General features: G+C 34.7%; 1 protein-coding gene across 8 annotated transcripts in view; it reads left to right on the forward strand.

Moving 5' to 3' along the window:
• Positions 1–20,666, forward strand: part of LOC132699911 (insulin receptor substrate 2-B) — a 121,982-nt gene that overhangs the window by 51,218 nt on the left and 50,098 nt on the right. For all 8 annotated transcript variants that reach the window (XM_060666897.1, XM_060666898.1, XM_060666896.1 and 5 more), the window contains exon 2: positions 19,530–19,714. In XM_060666897.1, the coding sequence (XP_060522880.1) occupies positions 19,530–19,714 (185 nt within the window). The remainder of the gene's footprint in view (positions 1–19,529; positions 19,715–20,666) is intronic.

Genomic DNA, 20,666 nt, shown 5'->3' on the forward strand with positions numbered 1-20,666 from the left:
AATAGTAAGTAATAGTAAGTGAGCTGCCAGAAAAAACTTGTATTTTATTAAAAAAATTATTAAAAAAAATAGCCCTATCTCAACTAGAATGTCCACAAGGTCTTGGAATACTTCTTTCTTCAGTCTTTTAGAACTAAACGACTTTATTTTCGTATTTTAATTATTTGTAGTACCCCTATGTAATATTTCGATGCATATCCTGAGGTGAAGACAGTGAAGTGCTCCAAGGGAGATATACTTCTTGGTAGAATTGTGTAAGAATAACAACTTGACATTGAATGCAGCAAAATTTGTATCTCTTTTTTCGTCGCTGTCAAGTACTCGTACAGAATGGCAGAAAGTGCATTGCACAGAGTGAATGTCATCAACTATGCTAACCGAATCCTGAGGGTGGTACTGCGAATATCGGGTGATTTTCAAAACGTGGTATGTATTGACAGGTTGTACTGTTCAACAATCAGGTGGATGTTAGTGAGGTAGGTGGGTTTTATGGCCTCACTACTGTTGGAAATCGTAGAATATTGTGGGATCTGTGTTGTAATTTTTGACTGGTGTAATTGATTCTCTTTGGGTTTTGTCAAGTTTTAACTTTTATGCTCCTCTTAGAAAATTGAGAGGCCACCTTGTATCTTGCCCAGTGAATAATATTCGACTTTCCAGATTGATCTCACTTGTGTAAACAACTATGCCATCGAATTTTTTCTGTTTTTTCCTTCTACAGTTATAAAACTAAGTTAAGGCAAAATACTACCTCCTTCGCCGGTTGTTGATCAGTTGAACTTGCTGACGTTTCGTCAATCAATCATCCTGTTCACTTCTTAAGAGCTTATCTGCAACTGTGTAATGATGAAAACAATTTCAGTTAAGCTGAAAGAAGCCAACAAGATGATTGGCGAAATGTCAGCAGAAACAATCCAGAAAGTATGTAAATAGTATTGGAAGTTTTAGTATATGGAAGTTTCTTTGAAAAATTAGGTTAGGACATACCGTGCGGTTGTTGTTTTTTATAATCTATGGTGATGATAGCTTTCTCATTATTATTATTATTATTAACAGACAGGACTTTGATAATTCACTGTTTCGTTAAGTAGAACAACATTGCATTCTAATCTCAGATAGGTAAAACAGATCATTAGTAATCTAAATATTATACGCATCCTAACAATGCAGTCACAAATAACAATAACATGTTTACTTAAACTGCAAATCGTTCGTTACACTATCATTATTTCTAAGGGCAAGTTGTACCTATAAATGTTTTTGCCGGTAAATCACACTAAAGATTATCTTAACTTTATATTGTCATATGTGTAACGATTTTTTTGCTATTTCAAAGTACTTTGTAAAATAATTTTTTTTAAGCAGCACAAACAACATTTTCAAAATTTCATTGAAATTTTTGAAATTAGTCAGTGAAGGAAAAAGGTTTGGTATGGTATCGATGGTAAATAATTTTTTCTGCGGGGGGTTTCGTTTAATATAAATACCTTTTTGTCGGTGTTATTCCCTTTTTCCGTTTTCTTCGCTCGCCGATGTCGTTTTTTTTGTATTTAGTAATAAAAACTAAATAAAGGATATACATATATATATTGCGATTTCTATATTTTATGCGTACGTTGATATCTATTAAAGGTAATGAAAAATACTGTTTTTAAAAGGAAAAAACCTGTGACAGGCTAGTGATTCTTTTTTGTTGAGTATATTAATATACGTCTCTTTGAGGTTAGTGAAGATTACATGCGTTTTTTTATTCCTTGGTTACGAGACTAGGGCTTAACGGAGCCAATAAAGATTTATCGTGGAGAATATTTTCGTCATTTTGCCAGAGAATAGGTCCAGTCTAAGCTTCTTTGCTGCTATAAAAATGCGTTTTCCCGGACAATAGTTAACAATAGTTACAATTTCTAGTAATTAGGTAATTAGGTAATTACAACAATTCTACGGTTTCCCCGTAATTATTCATTCAGTAACATAATGAGGCGCCGAGGGTCTTCGTGATGTACTATAAATTCAAATTCGATCGAAAATACTGAAGTTGATCTCTGCATAATAGTCCCGCATCACCATATTCACCAAATTTATTATCCACAATGAAACTAGTTTAAAGCGGTTAAATGGCTATAATTCAGCCTCCTATACATGCAATTACCTGTATTAGGTGCTCTTGAAGCCAAAAAGGTTTTTAAAGAAATTAATTATTTAAGTAACTACAAATATTATTCCTGTATGTACATAACTTTAATAAATGGAACGGTTGAAATGTGATAACTATTATAATTCGCTCTACTTCTAGTTTAACAACGTATACAAATTTATTAAGGAGAGGCGAAAGTTCGGAGGGGAAAAAGGAAAAAAGACGAATTTTAGTGTACGTGTGGAACAAAGAAAATTAAGAAATAATAATCATACCATTTAAGACGCCTTACTGCTGACTAAATAGTTCCAGCTTTAATTCGCATTTAAACGTCACAACAGAAGACGAGTAAATCATTTATGATTTTTCCTATTTATATTAACATTATGAACATTTGTTCTATAGGCTGCTCGTCTCAGCAGGTATGGAGGGCCTTTGTATTTTAGTATTTTATAAAAGAAACATGTTGCATATAGGATAAGCCGATTACACATATTTAGCGATTTTATGTGTTCCCTACGACGAATCCCAAATACAAGGCTCAAGCAGAATTTTTGAAGTTATTGAATGCATTGTGTGTCATTATGGTCTATTATAAGACTAAGATTTTTTACGGAAGTATGGTGTTATTGCCCAGTTCAAGATTAAGATTGTGTGTATTATATCTAACATTCAAACATTTTCCCCACAAAACAGAATCGCAACGGACTCCCCTGGGTTTGTTTTTAAAAGGTGGTTTTGAGTAACTCGTCTGCATACATATGGTAATCGCAATATTTTAGAACGAAATTGATATGTATAAATTGCGTACAACAGTAGTCCTAATATGCTAGCTTGAGGCATGCCAGAAACGACATCAAGATTATCGGACGCAGGCCTATCTACAACCATTCTCTGTATTAGTTTTTTTCTTTTCGTCTAAATTAGTTTTGCGTCGAATTTGTATTGTCGAGTTGTCAATTCTATCGGATTATTAATGCTTGGATCAATTTTTGCAGTTATTAGTCACGATGTTTGTGCGAATAACTTCGCGCCGATTTCCCCGAAGCTTTTCGCAATACCCAACGAGATAATGAAGCTTAATAAGTATAAATGAAACGCGATAACGCTGTGTGCGTTCGCTATGTGTTTTACGTTCGAACGCTGGGGCGTATGGAATGTAAATAATGTGTGGGAATCCCTTTGCCGCGAATCGGCGAAGCACCGTTGATAAACTAAATAAATGAAAATAACGTTCGCCGAATTTATCGTCGACGGTTTTGATGCCGGTATCCGAAGGCTTTTCCCGGAAGCGATTCTCAAAAACACCTTTGGATTTCCTCGATAGGGTACCATGACTTCTATACCGTGTATGCCACGCGGCTTGAAAGCAAAGGCAATACGATATTGGAATCAGAACAGAAAATTGAAAAATTGAAGAGTCTAAATAAAAATAATATAAGAACTGAATAAAGATTAAACATCTGCCTCTAAAAATATTATACTCCGAGATATTCTTATAAATAAAATTCTAACATACCCAGAAAAATAAATTGAAGCAAATCCGCTCTTCTCTATTCATAGTATTGGGCCTGATCAATTGGCCATCAATCGACCACTTCTTAATTGACCACTTAAAAAATAATATCTATTTTATAAAAATTATTATACGTATGTGATGTTCGATTTAGCTATAACCTTCTTCAAGGAATATCCGAATACGGTACTTACCGATTCGGGGAATTCCAGTAATAATATCGACTCCATTTGGATCCCAGAACGACGCGACAGCGACTTAACGTACAATATAAATTAATAATTATAAATTTGATTGTATGTTTTAAATTATTTCGGTCAATTGACTAGTCAATCGACACAAAAAATTTGACCGATCAATTCCACAACAATATATTCCGATATTAACTCCCGCGGACTCGAACTTTGTAAAATCTAAGATATTAAATACTAAAATTATGTAAATAAAAGACAGTATTATTAATACTAGTTTAGTTTCATAAAAATAGTTCATAATCCTCCTAACAAACCAGACATTCAATTTAAAGATCATCCTGCTAATATAATTCTATATACTCTAATATAAACTAACCAAAACTACTAAATTATAATTTAAATTTACTCTTAACCAAGGCATCGGTGATCATATTGAATTATAATTGGAGAAATATAATATAAATTAATGTTGGATTTTAAGATTTTAAAAGAAAATGTCTTAAAAAGACTGAATTGTACCTATGTAGCCAACTTTATTGGGACCTTGGCAATTTGTATTAACTTTGAAACATGGCGTTCCGATAAGGTTAGAAAAGCAACTATCAAAAAACTGTTACTACTGAAATCATAGTAAAACTAATAATTAAAATTATATCTGCAAAAATAAATTGTATAATAATATACATAAAATCTTACAGAATTGTTTGTCAAAATAAGTTTTAAATTAATATTGTTTATATATTTTAAATTTTGATCATTACGTAGTAAATTTTTTATGCTAGTTACCAACCTGTCTTACGCTGTTCTGAACTCCGTATGAAATGTTAATGCTCGAACCGATCAAATTGTTGTAGCTTCTACACTTACTTTAGAATCATTCAATGTGGATATTAAAAAAGTATTTTTTCAAATATTTTAGTTATCCCAACCAAAATAAATAAGAAAATGTATTATATAAACGTCGGTATATCGACGATTTCTCACAATATCACTACTGAACACATTACCAACTTGGAAGTACTGTGGCGGATGGACAAAGAAAAGGAAATAACATTTCCATTAAGAAAATGAGGATTGTATACGTCGGATACTCTATGGGACATGACAAATTATAATAATGGTCGAGGAAAAGATGCAGACGAGGATCAGGAAGATGACATTTGTTGCTTCACAACTTGCGCCAATGGTTTGGATTGAAATAAGTCGAAATATTCAGAAATGCGATAACACCCATGAACGAAGAAGATATGAATCTGAAAGCCGAAATAAGTTAAGGAGCAGTCAACATCAAGTTGTCCACTAACCGTATTAGTACTGGTGTACTTTAATAGTAGTTGCCAAATCGTAGATATTTCCACGCTGGAGTTGAAACTATTTGCGATAAAGACACTCCTTATAACACCGAAATACCACAGAACAGTAAACGACCACATCTCTTTGGGCTGCCAAAAATTCGCTAGTAGGTAACGCAAGTTCATTTGTTTCGTCCTTGATGAAAGTGCATTCATTAACTTTGATGTGAAAAAATTATGAAGCTCTTGGTGTGGTTTCTGTATAACTCTTACTTTCCAGTAAATGTGTGCCTAGGATGTGGTCGTCATACACATTTATCGGTGGTATTGTTTTTTCTGTCTTCGATTTCCAGATGTTCTGGTGAGTTAACATAGTTGGTTCATCAGCACGTGTGGGACAATTTCTAAGTTGCCAGTTTAATCGTTCTGAAGTAACGAAATTTGAAATAAACAATATGTAAATGAGTAATGACAATATGCAGTGACCATCAGCTTCCATGCTGACGAAGACGCATTCTCACTCATATGTAAAAGGTACTTCAGATCAATGGCGAAAGGACATCAAAACAGATTTACAGAGCGACTTTCAAAAGTGCCTTGACAAAAACCAGACCAGAAATATCGAATCAAAAAAAATAATTTTACATATAATTTCATTTATTTGTTTTTTCGAATTTTAATAGCCATTCTAGGAAGAGATCATAAAACATTTCCCATCGCTCGTTTTGAAAATATAAAAGTTGTTTCAGCGGCAAGACGTAAAATTTAAAGACTCAAGAGCCAGGTCAGCTATATAAATGGAACAAGTTCGAATTATCTCCCGATGGTGATGTAATAATATAGTTTGATGTTGAAATTATATTAATAATAATTGAATCGGGATTACGCAATCACAGTCGAAGTAAATAAATGTTCTATGGCGGTACGAATATATGCCAAAGGTATAATACCCATCGGTTTGTCTCACAGTATATCGATCGATCAAAATATTTACATCGGCAAATTTTTTCCAAGGTTTTCTTTAAAATACTACAGCAAAGAGATTTACAACGAATTATAAAAATGATAACATTTTACCCAACAGTTAATGTATCCAATCTGTTGATGCAAATGTTTACCCCAAATTCTACTATTTTCTTCATTCATTTTATTTCGGATGGAGTTATTTTTTAGTCAATTTGTATGTACTGGACCTGATTGGTACTTTGTATTCAGCTGAAATAATTGAAGAAATTACTTTAAAAACTATTTATAAAATAAAAAAGCAACAACACATCAGATGTCTTAGTAGTTGGTATTTCGTATGGCTACAAAATTAGCCAAAAATTTTATATTATTTTTGCCTATAAATAGTTAATGCATGCATACAGAAAAAATTCATAAAAAGATACTTTACAATTTTTTTTAACAAAAGATGTAGGTTTCTCTAATTTACAGTACTGATCGATTTTTCTATGACGCTTAATTATTGCAATAGTATGTTATGCAACAAATGTGATAAACGGTATTTGAGTCACGAGGTTATTTGGTACGAGCGGAGCGCAGCAAAGCAACACCCATACAGTCATTGACATGACCGTCAGAATTGATAGCCGTCAAAATTCAAGCCGTGCGGTAAAATATCCGAAAACATCCGATTGCTCCCGAACCCGTGCGGTAAAATCCCGGAAATGTCAGAAGTGACTCGCAGCCGTAGGAAACGAAACTGATGTGGTAAAATGACATTTTCCGCACGCTAGATCGGTGTATAATTGGGTATTTTAGAGAAGAGAGTAGAAAAGATAATTATATGTTCTTTCTCTGTTCTTGAAATGCTGTGTCATCGTGTTTTGGTTAATCATTCTTGGTATTGAAAATCCGAATAAATTCGCATTCGACTTAAATGTCAATATGAACACGTGCTTACCTTTTTATAGCCGCATATTATTTACCAATACGAATTAGATTTAACCATGCATATTCATAATGGGCATGAAAAACCCGGTGCCTCTGAAAAAGCTGGGATTTTTTTGAGCCTAGTCGTAACTCATTCTGGTGTAATGTTTAAACTAAGAAATCGTGGGTAAGTGGTGCCTAAACCTAAACAATTTTTACAGAAATTCATCGTTTACAAGATATTATTATAATTTTCTTTTCGGCCAATTGGCAATTTTGATTTATCAGAAAATCCAGAAAATTACTTACAAAGAGAATGAATTTGAGCATGATGTTAGGGAACATGTAAAAAAAATAACTATTGCCTCCTGCATGTAAATGTCATGACCGAGGTTGTGACGAATATAATAAACTAGTAGAACTAACGTTATATCCTGTTGGCGGACATTTTGAGAGGCCCACATCGTGTTGCTCTCCTAATAGCCGAAAAACAAAATTAAACTAGACAGAACAGTGGAGTAAGGTTGTTGACATTGGAGGCTAAAATGGGTACTTATTTTTTTCCTTCGAACAACAACAGTGCGTCAACAACCTGGATAAAACAGTAAACAATATCTTATTTGCAGCGGCGTGCAGATAACAATTTAGCATTAGAAAAGTAAATAAATAAAGACATTTTGTGGATTTTTTTTTAATTTATATTACTCATGTTATCGTTCTATGTTGAATGCGAAAAAGTTATAAATGGTTTATAACGCAAATATCTCGAGATTGCAAAATTCATTTTAAGTAAAGCGTAAAATATTATTGCCAAATAAATGCAAAGAAATTGGGAACAAGCCGCAAACTTTAAATTATTAATATGCTATTTGTCAGGTTTTTGGAAGTGATATAAAATTATTTAGCGATGTTGTTGTAGCCGATTAAAAGCGTTTTCCTTTCATTTCTGTTCTGTATTTCCAAAAAAATCAAAATATAAATGCACCGGAAATATACTTGTACGTTTTTCAAAAAACGTCAAATTTATAGAAAATGATAGCAATTTAGTAATGTTTTGTAATTATAACACAGATTTATCCGTGGTCCTTTTACTTGTTTAAAGTTAGAATTCAGCGTTTTTTTCTCACTCGTAACGGTTGTTCCTTAATATAAACCTTTCGCAAAGCTCATAAGCTACATTATACTTAAGTATATTAATAAATGTATGCGGGGTGTTTCAAAACAAATGCGCAACACTTACGGCGGTGATTCCTTGGTTAAAGTAAAGGGTAGTTTGTTATATAAACGTTAGGTCAAATATGACGCTCTTCTGTAAAATACCTAATTAAACACCGATCTAGCGTGCCGAAAGCGTCACTTTACCACTTGAGTTTCTTGTCCCACAGATCCGAGCCACTTCGGACATCGGATGTTTTCGCAGATTTTACTGGACGGCTTAGATTTTGACGTTTGTCAATTCCGACGGTCGCGTCGGTGAATACGTATTCGTGTTGTTTTGCAAAAATTTACCCATAAACTCACGGTCGTAGAAAAAGTATAGTATGCAACACGTTTGCTAAACTTTTTAAGTCACTCATTTATTAAACGCTCTCTCCACACTTGTTACATATTATATTATTTTATTTTTTTTATCTTAAAAATGAAAGTAGGACATCGAACACACACTTCGTCCAAATTTTGTTAATTTTCATTCTTCTCAACTCAATTTAAAAAAAAAAGCTTGCGCATTGACATGGAAGATAATGAATTTCGATAGGCTATTAATGTTAAATAAATTTAAAAATATCGTCTTAAGAAGTGACTGCCGCAATGACTAGATTTTTTCTAATTTCGCTAATCATCCAATTTTATTCTTCCATTCCTCTTATCCACTGCTCCAGAGGTCATTCCCTTTTTCTTCTAATTATAAAATATAACCAATTAAATCAGGAACTGTTTCCCTTAGTGTATTTTTTGGTAAATTGATCATATAACACGTATAAGTAGAGAGAAATAAGAAATCCTTAAAATTTTATATATATTTTTTTTAAAATGGCAAAAATTCTCACAAATTTTAAAAATAGTATCACCTTGTTGAAGTAGTATTGAGCCTTTCCTTGTGCGAGTTCCTAAGAATAGTGTATTTGTTAGGAAACAAAAAACTCCGGAATACGAAATGAAACCTCGAGTTTTTTTTAATAGGAATTGCTCATTGTTTAGGAATGCATACGTACATAGCGGCGTGTGTATATTTTTACAATGCTTTCTTTTAGCGTCGTAAATGTCTTGCCCGATCTAATATTTGTGCACGAATTATTACGTGTAACTAATAAAAACTAATTATTGCAAATAAAAGACAAGAAAACGCATAACTAATCGAGTAACATTTACGGTAATACAGTAAAATGTTAAACGTTATCGCCCGTAAATTTTGCACGTGTCTTGGTAACAATGAACGCTACAACGGTCGACACGGTAACTTCCGTGGAAATGTGTCCCATTACGAGATAAATCAGGGGATAAGGCGACTTTTGCGTAATCTTTACCTGGTTTATTTAAATATTAAGCATTTAATGAAATGTATACACGTGTGTCTAAGATAATGATTAGCGCATATAGGGGAAAAATTCTCACATCAATAGGCCACATCGTTTAAATTTTTAGCACTTATTTGTAATCTTGTAGTTCGACTAGTGTGGTAGGTGAAGAGACCGTAACTACTGCATTAATAGACAAAATGTTATCTAATTTTGCCATATTTAGGGGTCAGCACTTTCACTTTTTTTTTATTTGGAGAAAGAGAGACAAAAACACAACCCCAATTAAAATTAACTTCAATAACGTTATGTATTCTTAACACTTCTATAAAGGAAAATAGGAGTTTTGCCAAACGAAATTTAAAATGGAATCGTACTTGTCATATACATGTGCGTGCAATAGTGCAAATATAGCCTTATCTTTTCTAACTGCAAAGTGGAAAGCAGTTCCATTGGGCGGTTCTAAGACAGCCAGCCGACCACATAAAAATTTTTTCTTTAGCGTAGTCTGGCCTACAATGAATTGAAAAAAGCTTCCTGGGAATAACTTTCAACAAAATTGCTTCGATTTTCTAAACCGAACTATGGCCGCCTTAGTTTATAATTTAATTCCCAACGGTTTTGGAGTAAAATTGATTTGACAATTCTTTTAAACTTATACAATACGAAAGAAAAATTTACTTTTTGTAATTTAAAAGCTTTTTGAATATCAAATTGGGAAAAACGCTTGGTCGATTTATTGGTAATATTATTTTTGACTAAAAAAGAATAACGCTTTGAAATTTGAATATTTAGACAAAGGGGTTTTTGCATCAATTCCGGGAAATCTGTCTATTTCCGATTAAAGAGAGAGGTACAAACATGTTTGTTTCTTTTTTGCTTTCCGAGAACATCGGGAAATACGCATCACCGGATAAACAGAAAACGCCTCGTCATAAAAATAAAATGTGGGAAAATCATTAAGTCGTTAGAGGATATTTGCCTGAAAGCTGGACTATGCGTTTTTTTCTTAACCGGCGGATAGTTTATAATGTCACGTTTGGAGACGCAGAAATATTTTTAACAGTCCGATATAATCGGTTCTTATTTGGCGGTAGCACATATCCATCCTTGCTTTGTGTGTATGCGCAAATAATACAAAATAGTTGAGTAATAAATATTGCGCCTATATCTAATAATAGTTGTATATTTTACAGTTAAATTGGTTTAACTTTAATTTGTGTGGGCATTTCTGGAAATGAGACAGCAAATAGTTTATTTTCAGAACTATTGTCGGATCGAGCTTGAAAACAAGCGGATAATGTTGCGTTTTTTGCCGTTTAAACTGGGAAAATTCCAAAAAGTGGGCAACAATTCCAGTGCTTATATATTATGTATAAAATTTAAGACACATTTGGATAAAAATATATGAAGACAATGTTTTGATTGGTTTTCATCATAAAGGAAGTTTGTGCGGGTGGGTGTGCCTCCTGGCAGTGTCGTGAGTCCCCTGGTATTTATGTTAATGATCTACATCAGGCATGCGTTAAAAAACTAATATTTTGATATAAATAATATTTTTTATTTGTGCAAGGAAAAGCTTCCAATTACAATATAGCGAATTTGTAGTATGACTTATCTGTAGTGTTTGACATGCAAAAAATCACTAAGAACACATTACACCATTTTTGGTTAGACCATAATTTTTAAATTTTCATTAAATTATTACCATTTATTAATTAATATTTTTGTAGGTTAAACTAGCATTCGGTCAAACTGGCAATCCCTCTTCTTCCAAAAATGTTTGGCAAATTGCATCTGCAATTGCAAATATTTTCGGTAAATCACTGCATATTGCTCGAGTCGTAGATAACCGTTTAATGCGTATTTTCAGTCGGTAATCTAGTTTCCGACAGATAAAATGCAGTACCCGAGGTGAAACGGAAAAGCATTCCAGAAATATGGTAATGATGAATGCTTACGATCGTCGTCGCGGCAGGAAATCGGTTGAATAACATTTGTCTCGTTTAATTTGTTGTTTTGCGTACTATGGAAACTGCCTATTTGCTACACGGAGCCGAGCCTTAACCTCAAGTTAGGTTGACGTTATTTTGCTCACAAAAAGAATATACTTTAACCTTGATCTATCCGGTCGAAGTTCCGCGGTGATAAACTGCTACAATGTAAATAAATTAGGAAACGGGCAATTGAAAAGACATTTTGTTTCCTATGGTGTGCAATAAAATAATGATCGTTTTTAAAATTCTTCAACTAGCAAAAATTATAACGGTAATTCAATGAGCGACTTGCCAGCTATTCCGTGTGGGCTATTTTTTTAGATGTTAGATATTTTCCAAGCAACTTACAACTTTGGATTTCAGTGCCAATTGGAAGAGTTCTTGCAAAAATAAATAAATTTAAAATAAAAATTTGCAGGCCCCTTAAGCTTTCTAGTTCTTATTTTTGTAGAAATAAATATGCCAAAAAGAAAAGCAATCTCCACGTAAACGCCTTTTTATTCTGCCAAATAATTAATTTGTTTTCACGTTGAAATATAAAAAGAGCCATGATTGTGAATACCAAGGATAATTAGTGAAATTCCAGAACTGCGGTTTAGTGCTAGGAGTGTTCAACAACGTTTAGTTGAGGTGAAACGTTATGGTACACTTCGAGCCAAGAACCCATTTTGTGAACTAGGGACTATGTTGTGGAATTGACCGGTCAAATGTTTTTGACTGGTCAGTTGACCGAAATAATTTTAAAAATACCATGATATTTATATTGTGCGTTACGTCGGCGTCACGTCGTCCTGGGAACCAAATGGAGTCGATATTATTATTGGGATTCCCCGAATCTCTAAGTATTGTATTCGGATATTCCATGAAGAGGGTTGTAGGTAAATTGGACATCACAAACGCATAATCATTTGTTATAAAATACATGTTATTATTAAATAATGATAGATAACACCCTTCAATTGTTTTTTAAAACATTGTGATCTAATTTGACTACTCAATTAAGAAGTGGTCAATTGACCATTCCCAACATTATGTATTTAGGGACATACTCGAAAATGTCATGTTGCCATATGCTGAGTGCGAGATGCCACCGCGATTTGTATTTCATCAGGACAATTTTTCTAGACATTTTATATCGTCTCGTTCAGGACTAGCTTCGGGAAAATAATGTACAGATTCTTCAATGGTCAGCACCAGCACGGGTACCCCTAATAGTGAAAATTGGCTATAACTAAAAGACAGTATTTCAGATATTAATTTCTTTTACATGACGATATAGCCCGTATGGGCAGCTAAAACTTTTGTATTTAAGGTTTTCACCTATTGTAAAGGATGTTCCCGATATTCCGTGCTATATAAGAAATCTGTTAAGTGTCCTAAATTTGCAGATATCGGCTTCAAATTTAGCAGAGAAGTAAAAGTCCATGCCCACAATTAAATAGTGGAAATTAGGTGCAATCAAATTTCATCAGGTATTTAAAAAAATAATTAATTTTTTTTTGGTTATTTTGGCTTCCAGAAAAACATGCTTTTCTCCATTAGCATTCACCGGATCGTCAAAATTCAGCAGACACGGAAGATCCAATGCTATAACATTTATTTCAGGTATTTTTTCGATTATAGACATATCTAAAAGACCCAGAAAATTGTTCTTTCCCCCAGTAAATTATTAACCGCGAATCAAAAATCGTAAAAAATATTTCCAATCGGTTGAAAGAGTGCCATAGGCCGCATCAAGAGCTCCAATTTATGTATTTACGGTTTTCGTCTATCACACACGCTGCTCTAGATATTTGAAAAAATCCACATGAAAATCACTATACCTCGGGTTCAGTCAAAACGCGATGATTACATCGCACTGCATGGTTTCAGAAAAAAACTCATTTTCTCAATTACCATTTAATATGTTGGAAAACTTCCTGGACCACAAAACGTGGGAGTTCCAGGGCTATGACCTCCATTTCCGGAAATTTTTCAATTATGTGCTGGGTGTGTTGATTATGGGTAAAAATATTAAAATACCCTGGAAATTGCCGTTTTCTTTTGTAAATTATTAGCCGTTACTGAAAAACTATAAAACTTGTTAAAATTTGGTCCAAACAGTATCGTAAATTGTGAGGAGAGAGAGTTTCCGCTTTCGTCTATCATACAGGGTGCGCGAGATACTTGGAATAATATAATTGGAAATCGTTATCACTTGTACAATTTTTTCTCTTTATCAAAGTTTGTCGTGACTTTGAAATTCGGCGATACGTGAAAGACGCTTTACACATTGTGTGTGCACAATATAACTACATCCATTTTGCGAAAGTTCCATAGGAGCTCCGTAGGAGCACGATGGAAAAACAATGCGTCCCTCAAGGTAAAAAAACCCAGATTGGCTTCTCTTTCAAGTAAAAATCTGATCAGCGCTACACGCTGCGCACTTGCCCCCACCCATCGACGATTTTTCGTTGATTAGCCAGTATTCACGATTCACAATCAAATGTTAAAGTCCAGTCTATATATATATTTCCTTGAAGATATTTATTTATGTTTTTGTTGGTATTTCTTTCCTAGTTAAGAGTTTCATATTCATTGCATAATACAATTATAATAATAATTGCGTGTAAAATGTGCGCAATAACTGCACTTTGGTGCACTTACGATGTCGATAATGTTACAACGTAGAGAATCTAGCTACCGATTGCCATCCGCGAATAAATCAAATAGGCAGACAGCGACATATGTACCTACTACCATAATAAAATTAGTGATTTACCACTGGTAGAAAAACGGGCAAATCGTTTTACGTTCCAATTTTATGATGCAATTTCTTTAATAACTGCATGTTTTTTAACGCTTTTTATGTATGCCCTATCAATTACCCTTCGCAATTACCTATACCAACGAATGTTTTATTGAAAGCGTATCGTACGGTTCGTTGGAAAATAAACGTCGTCTAAGAATAAATTACCGGTTGACAACCGTATAGAAACCCTTTACGACTAATAGTGATTTTACTCGAAGCGACTACTAAAATAGCAATTTTAATTCGCGTTTTCAATTATAAGAGTTCTACTTTTAATCTCCAGATCTTAGGTCGTATGACTAAAAAATTTCAATAGATATCGAGGAGGAAACCACCTCCATCATTGGCCTTCATTTGTAGTGCAAAATTGACCCCACTTTTGACACGGATTTCAAAACTGATGGACAAAATTCCAGTGTCCATTGCCTTTACTGGACTTACCATATATTTTCCAATATTTCCCTAAATTGCCTCTAATTGCCAATTTTCTTACTTTCCTCCTTATTTCCCCATACTCCCCTTGTATTTCCACATAGTAAGGTAAGCATTTCCTAGTTGATTTCCCCCCCCCTATGTAGTCCAATTCCTGTTTCTTTCGTGCTCTTGAAGGTCTTTAAGTAGAGCTTTTAATCCCGATTTTCAATGTTACTTTCAATAAGCGTTCATGGTGGTCTTTAATGATATGTCAATGCTTCTTACTTAACGTCTTAACTTTTGTGATTCAGGGAGGAAAGTTGTTCAGGATGTTCTTACCTCTCCATCTCAGGGTCGTGAAAAAGAAACGATTAATTAATTAAATTCGTAATTTAACAGTGAGGTAAGACAATGCCTAGGCTAGCTCATTAACAACCGAGAAAAATTAATAAAGTAGAAAAAAAAATATTAAACCAAAGCCAGGTTGGAAGGCGGTGAAGGGCACCTCGGTCAGTCCCGGAAGGTGGTAGGTAGGCGCCACGTGATTCGAAAAAGGTAGACTTATCAACCCGAGGTTCCAACCCGTAAAGGAAATAAACAAGTGAATCACGAACAATAATTTATTTCCTTCAACCTGGTGGTAGGTGTTAGTGTCAAATCTCACCTTCAAGTTTTGGCGGTGCAAAAGAATGTAAGACACTATAATTTAAGGCTATAAGTTTCGCAAACCGTTCTTGAAGAGAACAGGCCACTTAAGCTACCCAAACCTCAAGATGTCCCGAACGTTACACAGCTGTCTGTCACTATCCCGGGAACCAAGCCAAGATGGAATGGTGGCTCAATGGGACAGCCGCAGGTGGGCAGTCCCAGTTAACCCAGCAAAGTCCGTCCGGAAAGCCGGCTGCTCGATAGGGGAAACTCCACAACTAAACATGCACCCAAGAGACAGCATACACTGCAAGACACCAAGTCTGGTCTGGTATTCCGGTGAAAGAAGAAACCACGTCGAAGGTTTGCGGGAAACGGAGCAACTATACGTACAGTACTCGATTCGAGGGTTTTCTGGAAATGTGGGGCAATGACAATTCTTTTCAAAATCCCTCGTTGAGGAAGATTCCCATTCCAAACTCCAAATAGATCCAAGAGTATGGGAAATCATAAATTAGTGACCAATTTACATATCCCCCTCTTATTGGGGTAGCCCTACAGGCTCAAAAAGAAATCGGTCACACAAAAGAAAACCTGCCACAACCCCAAGCTTCAAAAGCTAGCGTACAAAAATGCCGGACGATTCAGACAACCAGTTTTATTAAAAGGCTAAACGGGCACAAAAAAATTAGAGGGAAAACGCCACTCTTGCCAACCTAGTCGACGGTACGCCGCCAGTAGAAAGAACAACCGAACTATATCTGTGGTGATGGCCGTATGGCCCGTGCCAAGGAATCGAGGTTGCGTCAACGACATCGAATTACCCGAACGCTATCTATGGTGGCGACCGGACGGCCAGTCACAGAAAATCGAGGAAGAATAGGTTAAGAAACAAAACAATGTTTACTAGGCTCGCCAAGGAATACCGAAGCAATGAAAAGCAAATGTGGTCCCTGGTCTCATAGGGTGACAGATGGTAATGGTTATGACTCCTTCTAATGCGCAACTAATACTCTGTTTTTTGCATTAGTATCTCTCAGTAAACCGGTGTCACTTAAGAGAAAACCAAGCGAACAAGGGGCCACGCACACAGCCGTTGCAGCACAAAATATTTATGGTTCGGCAACACAATCGGCCGGGGAGTACAAGTCCGAAACTAAAGGAACCGAGTCTACAAAAGAACATGTGTTCAAATCGCAAAATCGATATGAACCTAATAAACAAGAATTTTACTTGTTAAGAAGCACTCGCCAAACAGCAAAAGGTGAAGGAAATGGACAGTACAATTAATTCTACAAGGTACTAATAAAATAAACCCGTTACTTCGCAAATATGCCAGCACTGGTACTTTAAAAATGCTAAATTTTACCATTGAAATATGAAACCGTCACAATGTTTTTATATTATTATATTTGTAAAATTGGGTAAATGCGTTCTGTCCATCAAGGAGCATTTTCAGGTGGGCTTCAAACTGCCAATAGTGGCACTTGATGGTAGGTATGAATGAATGATCCTTTGCAGGTTTCTTTCTGGATATCACCCTTTTTTTCCGTAAAGCATATGATTTTTAAGCACCTCAGTGCCTCATCGTGATTTTGTACAAAACTGTTTGATGTGATTTAGAAGAGTCGGCAATTAAATTTAATCATAAATTTATATTACCTCCTTTTGGCCGTCTATATTAACAGACGATATAATGTTGTTAATGTTTAATTAAAAAAAAATATAACTGCATTTGTCACTTTCACAAATATGCTAAAATGCAAATTATTGCACTTTATAAAAAATATATTGTTAGATAAAACATTTCAAAGATTCTTCTAGAGACAAGGACGACGAAGGAGAGAAAAGCTTGAAAATGTTCTATCTGCAGTTAATTTGATCCAGGGCTTTCGAAACATCCTGCATATCACTGTCTATTGTTATTGTTATAGTCTTTATTCTTTGAGGAATCCTTGTGCCTTATGTTTAGTTATTAGGATTCAAGCAAAATCTGCCAACGTTGACCAACACAATTCTAACCTTCCTGGAGGATCATCTATAACATGACAAGCTGGAGACGACTCGAGGATTCCCTGAATAACGCATTCGCTTAAAAATTACTATAAAGTCGATCATTGGATACTAAACAATTTAAAAAATCACTACAGAATTATCTTGAAATTGCAAAAGTATACCAAATACCAAGATCATTGGTTATGACTTAAAAAGAAAAAGAACATTCTGTTTGATCCAAGTCTCAGTTGGAGTATAGAGTATAAATTGGATAAAGGTAAATCTAATTACTTAGTTTTTTTAAGAAAGAAATGCTACTATATTGAAATTTTGCGATTTTGAGATTCTTTGGACAGTGTGATCAAAAGTCCCCTTTTATGTATCAGCAGCGCCCTTCTTGGTGCCCCAGAACTCATTTACTAAATTTCACAAAAGTTTATAGAATCTTTTGTTATATAACATAAATAAAAGATTTTATAGTTTAAGTCGTTTGGGACATACGTTCATATCAGTTTTTTTTTTTTTGCTTTAAATGCTTTGCTTCAGTAGTCACCCACCGTTAAGGGATGTACTCGAGACTTCCGTGTCCTTTTTGCTGTCGGGATATGTGTCCTCAATAGTTTAACACGGACCGGCTGAAACCTGCCGAACTGCAAAAAGGATCTCCCCAATTTGCACCTTGTTCTTTTTATCGAAAAAATCGATCGACCATTAACGGCGATGCGTAGGATGGATATCGATATCATCGCCGGATCGCGAACAATCGGCACCGACCTTCTCCGCTAAACGAGTTTGAAATAAATGGTTCGCGATATATTTAAATGTTATATTTCTTTCTCTTTTGACACCGATATTTTGTTTACCAACATTCGAGTCGCCGTTTTGCAGACACGCGTCATAAGAATGATCGTTTCTCGTCAGTTAACGATACTGTTTCCAAAACACGCCTTGAAAAACAAACGAAGACCCACATAAGGTGAAATTATCTACGAGATTTAGCTAGTAGGAGAGGAAGGAGGAAAGTCATTTTCATTTTGTATGAAATTATAATATCCGGCATGAAATAAAGTATGTAATTTTAAAAAGTAAACTCTACAGGGAGTTAGATTAGTATTTTTTCAACTTTTTTTCGTAAAACGAGTGAGTCCCGAGATAAGAGGATGAAATTTAGTGAAAATCCTACAGTTATACGCCGAGACGAAAAATATTTGTAGAAAAATTTGTGGTTTTAAGCTGTGTCCACACAATGTCGAACGACAAGGTCGATCTACAAATCTCACTGGACTAGTTCAACTTCGGCTCGTCTACGCTCACTGTGTGGACTTTTTGACAGACATATATCGCCAAGCTGAATCCCAAGGTCAATATTATCAAATTTGCCTCTGTATCCTGAGTTTTAAAATTAATATTAATATTTTTAAATTCGGGAACACTTGAATCCCACAGGGGTGAAACGAAACCGTTCGATACAGTGGACGCAGCTTTAGTCGTGTTATAAGGCAGACAACCATATTCAATGTATCATATTTTCTTATTTACCGCTATTTTGAAAAAAAAATAACGGGTATATAAAATAGATATAAGAACATTTGAAAAACATTCTCAATTATAAAGTTCATAATAGCAATTAAAGAATATTAATTTGCAAATATAACAAAAAGATTCTTCCAAAAAATGGATATTTATATCTTGTGATTGTTTTTGAATTTTAATGCAAAGGCATGCCAACAACCTGTATTAAACAGGTTAAGTCAACTGAACTAGATAAGTATTCGAAAAAAAATTTGTCAGGTAACAAGAGTTTAGAAAACCCCGTGTATTATGTACTTATTCGCCTTACTTTTAGTTCTGCATTTGCCAAGGGATCATAGAAAAACATTCGCGATATCGCAAACCATTTTGAATTTTTTTTATTGAGATATTTTTTCAAAACAGCGAATATATTTCCCCGCAAAACTTCAGTAGCTTATTTATTCATTTAAATTAAAAGTAAGAAAAAGGAACCAAAAAAATGTAGCGGTAGTCATTAATAGACTAGAAAAAGAATCTGTAGCGCGACATATAAGTTATAGCAACAGCAACGCAACCAAACTGTATTCGATATTATTATAGGTTTAAATTTCAACCAATCTAATAATTCTTCTCCGTTTGTTTCAGAATATGTTTGGCAAATACAGCTTTGTGCACGCGGACTGGGATACGGCCGGACAGGACCGTACCGACTTTGTCTGACTGACAAAATGTTAACCTTGGTCCGACTGGACGGTCCCTCGGAGCTGATCGAATTGAATTTGGCCAGCGTGCGCAGCTGCGGCAACCTGAAGAATTTTTTCTTTCTCGAGGTAATATTTAATTCCGCATGATTTGATTTTTTTCCTGAGCAGTCAAATTCTGACTTGGAAACAGCCATTCGCGGGTTTCAGTTCTTCATGGTGAATCTTTTTGCGATGTGTTGGAAGCCATGCCAAAAACTATAGAAGGTGCAGAGTTCTTCAAATATTCAAGTTTTGGGAACTTTTACGATAGAGCTTTCAGATTTTCAAAATATTGCATAGCGTACTCAACAAATTTTGACCAACGGAAAAACTTTTAAAATACTCTTCGAGTTCGATATTTCTACAGTTCACCAAGTCTGTCGCAAAAATGGATGGCCGTTCGAGTAAATCCTAGAGTGAAGCGAGATTATTAAATTAGTGTACTTTTAAGATGTAATTGTGATGTGATTTTGTGTTTGGTAGTGACTTGTAGTAATTTGATTTGATTGAGTGATAGTATGTAGTGATTTGTAGTGATCTCATCGTGAGTCCAATAGTGAACATTGATAATTTGTATATATTCAGTGTCATTGTATTTTCTAATATGATTTTATTATACCTAAATGAACAAAATATAATATTTAATATGTCCACCGTTTAAGTCCTTCTCTAATTCTCCATTCTACAATACCGACTGCTATGGCGTTTTATTGCAGTAGACAGACTATTTCGATAACTTCCGTCAAAGACAAGCTTTACTTCTACTTTTGAGTTTGTATAAGAGCTAACTACACATTTTTTAACAGACTAAAGCAGTAACGATTTTTTTGTAAAAAAAAAATCAATTTCAAGCAGCGCCAAGCTTTAAATTTCTTATAATTGCCCGGTTTTCGTTTTACTGCCTGACCAATAATTAATGTCTGGTAAAATTGTTTGAACGCAGCAAAGCGCGTGCAAATTTACGACGGTTTTAGTGCTCCGCAAGTTCACTGTTAAGCACACGTAGCGTTTCAAAAAAGTCACGGCCAAGGCGCCGCCG

Source organism: Cylas formicarius, unplaced genomic scaffold, assembly GCF_029955315.1.
Source record: "Cylas formicarius isolate icCylForm1 unplaced genomic scaffold, icCylForm1.1 PGA_scaffold_3__17_contigs__length_32017465, whole genome shotgun sequence".
Lineage (NCBI taxonomy): Eukaryota > Metazoa > Arthropoda > Insecta > Coleoptera > Brentidae > Cylas > Cylas formicarius.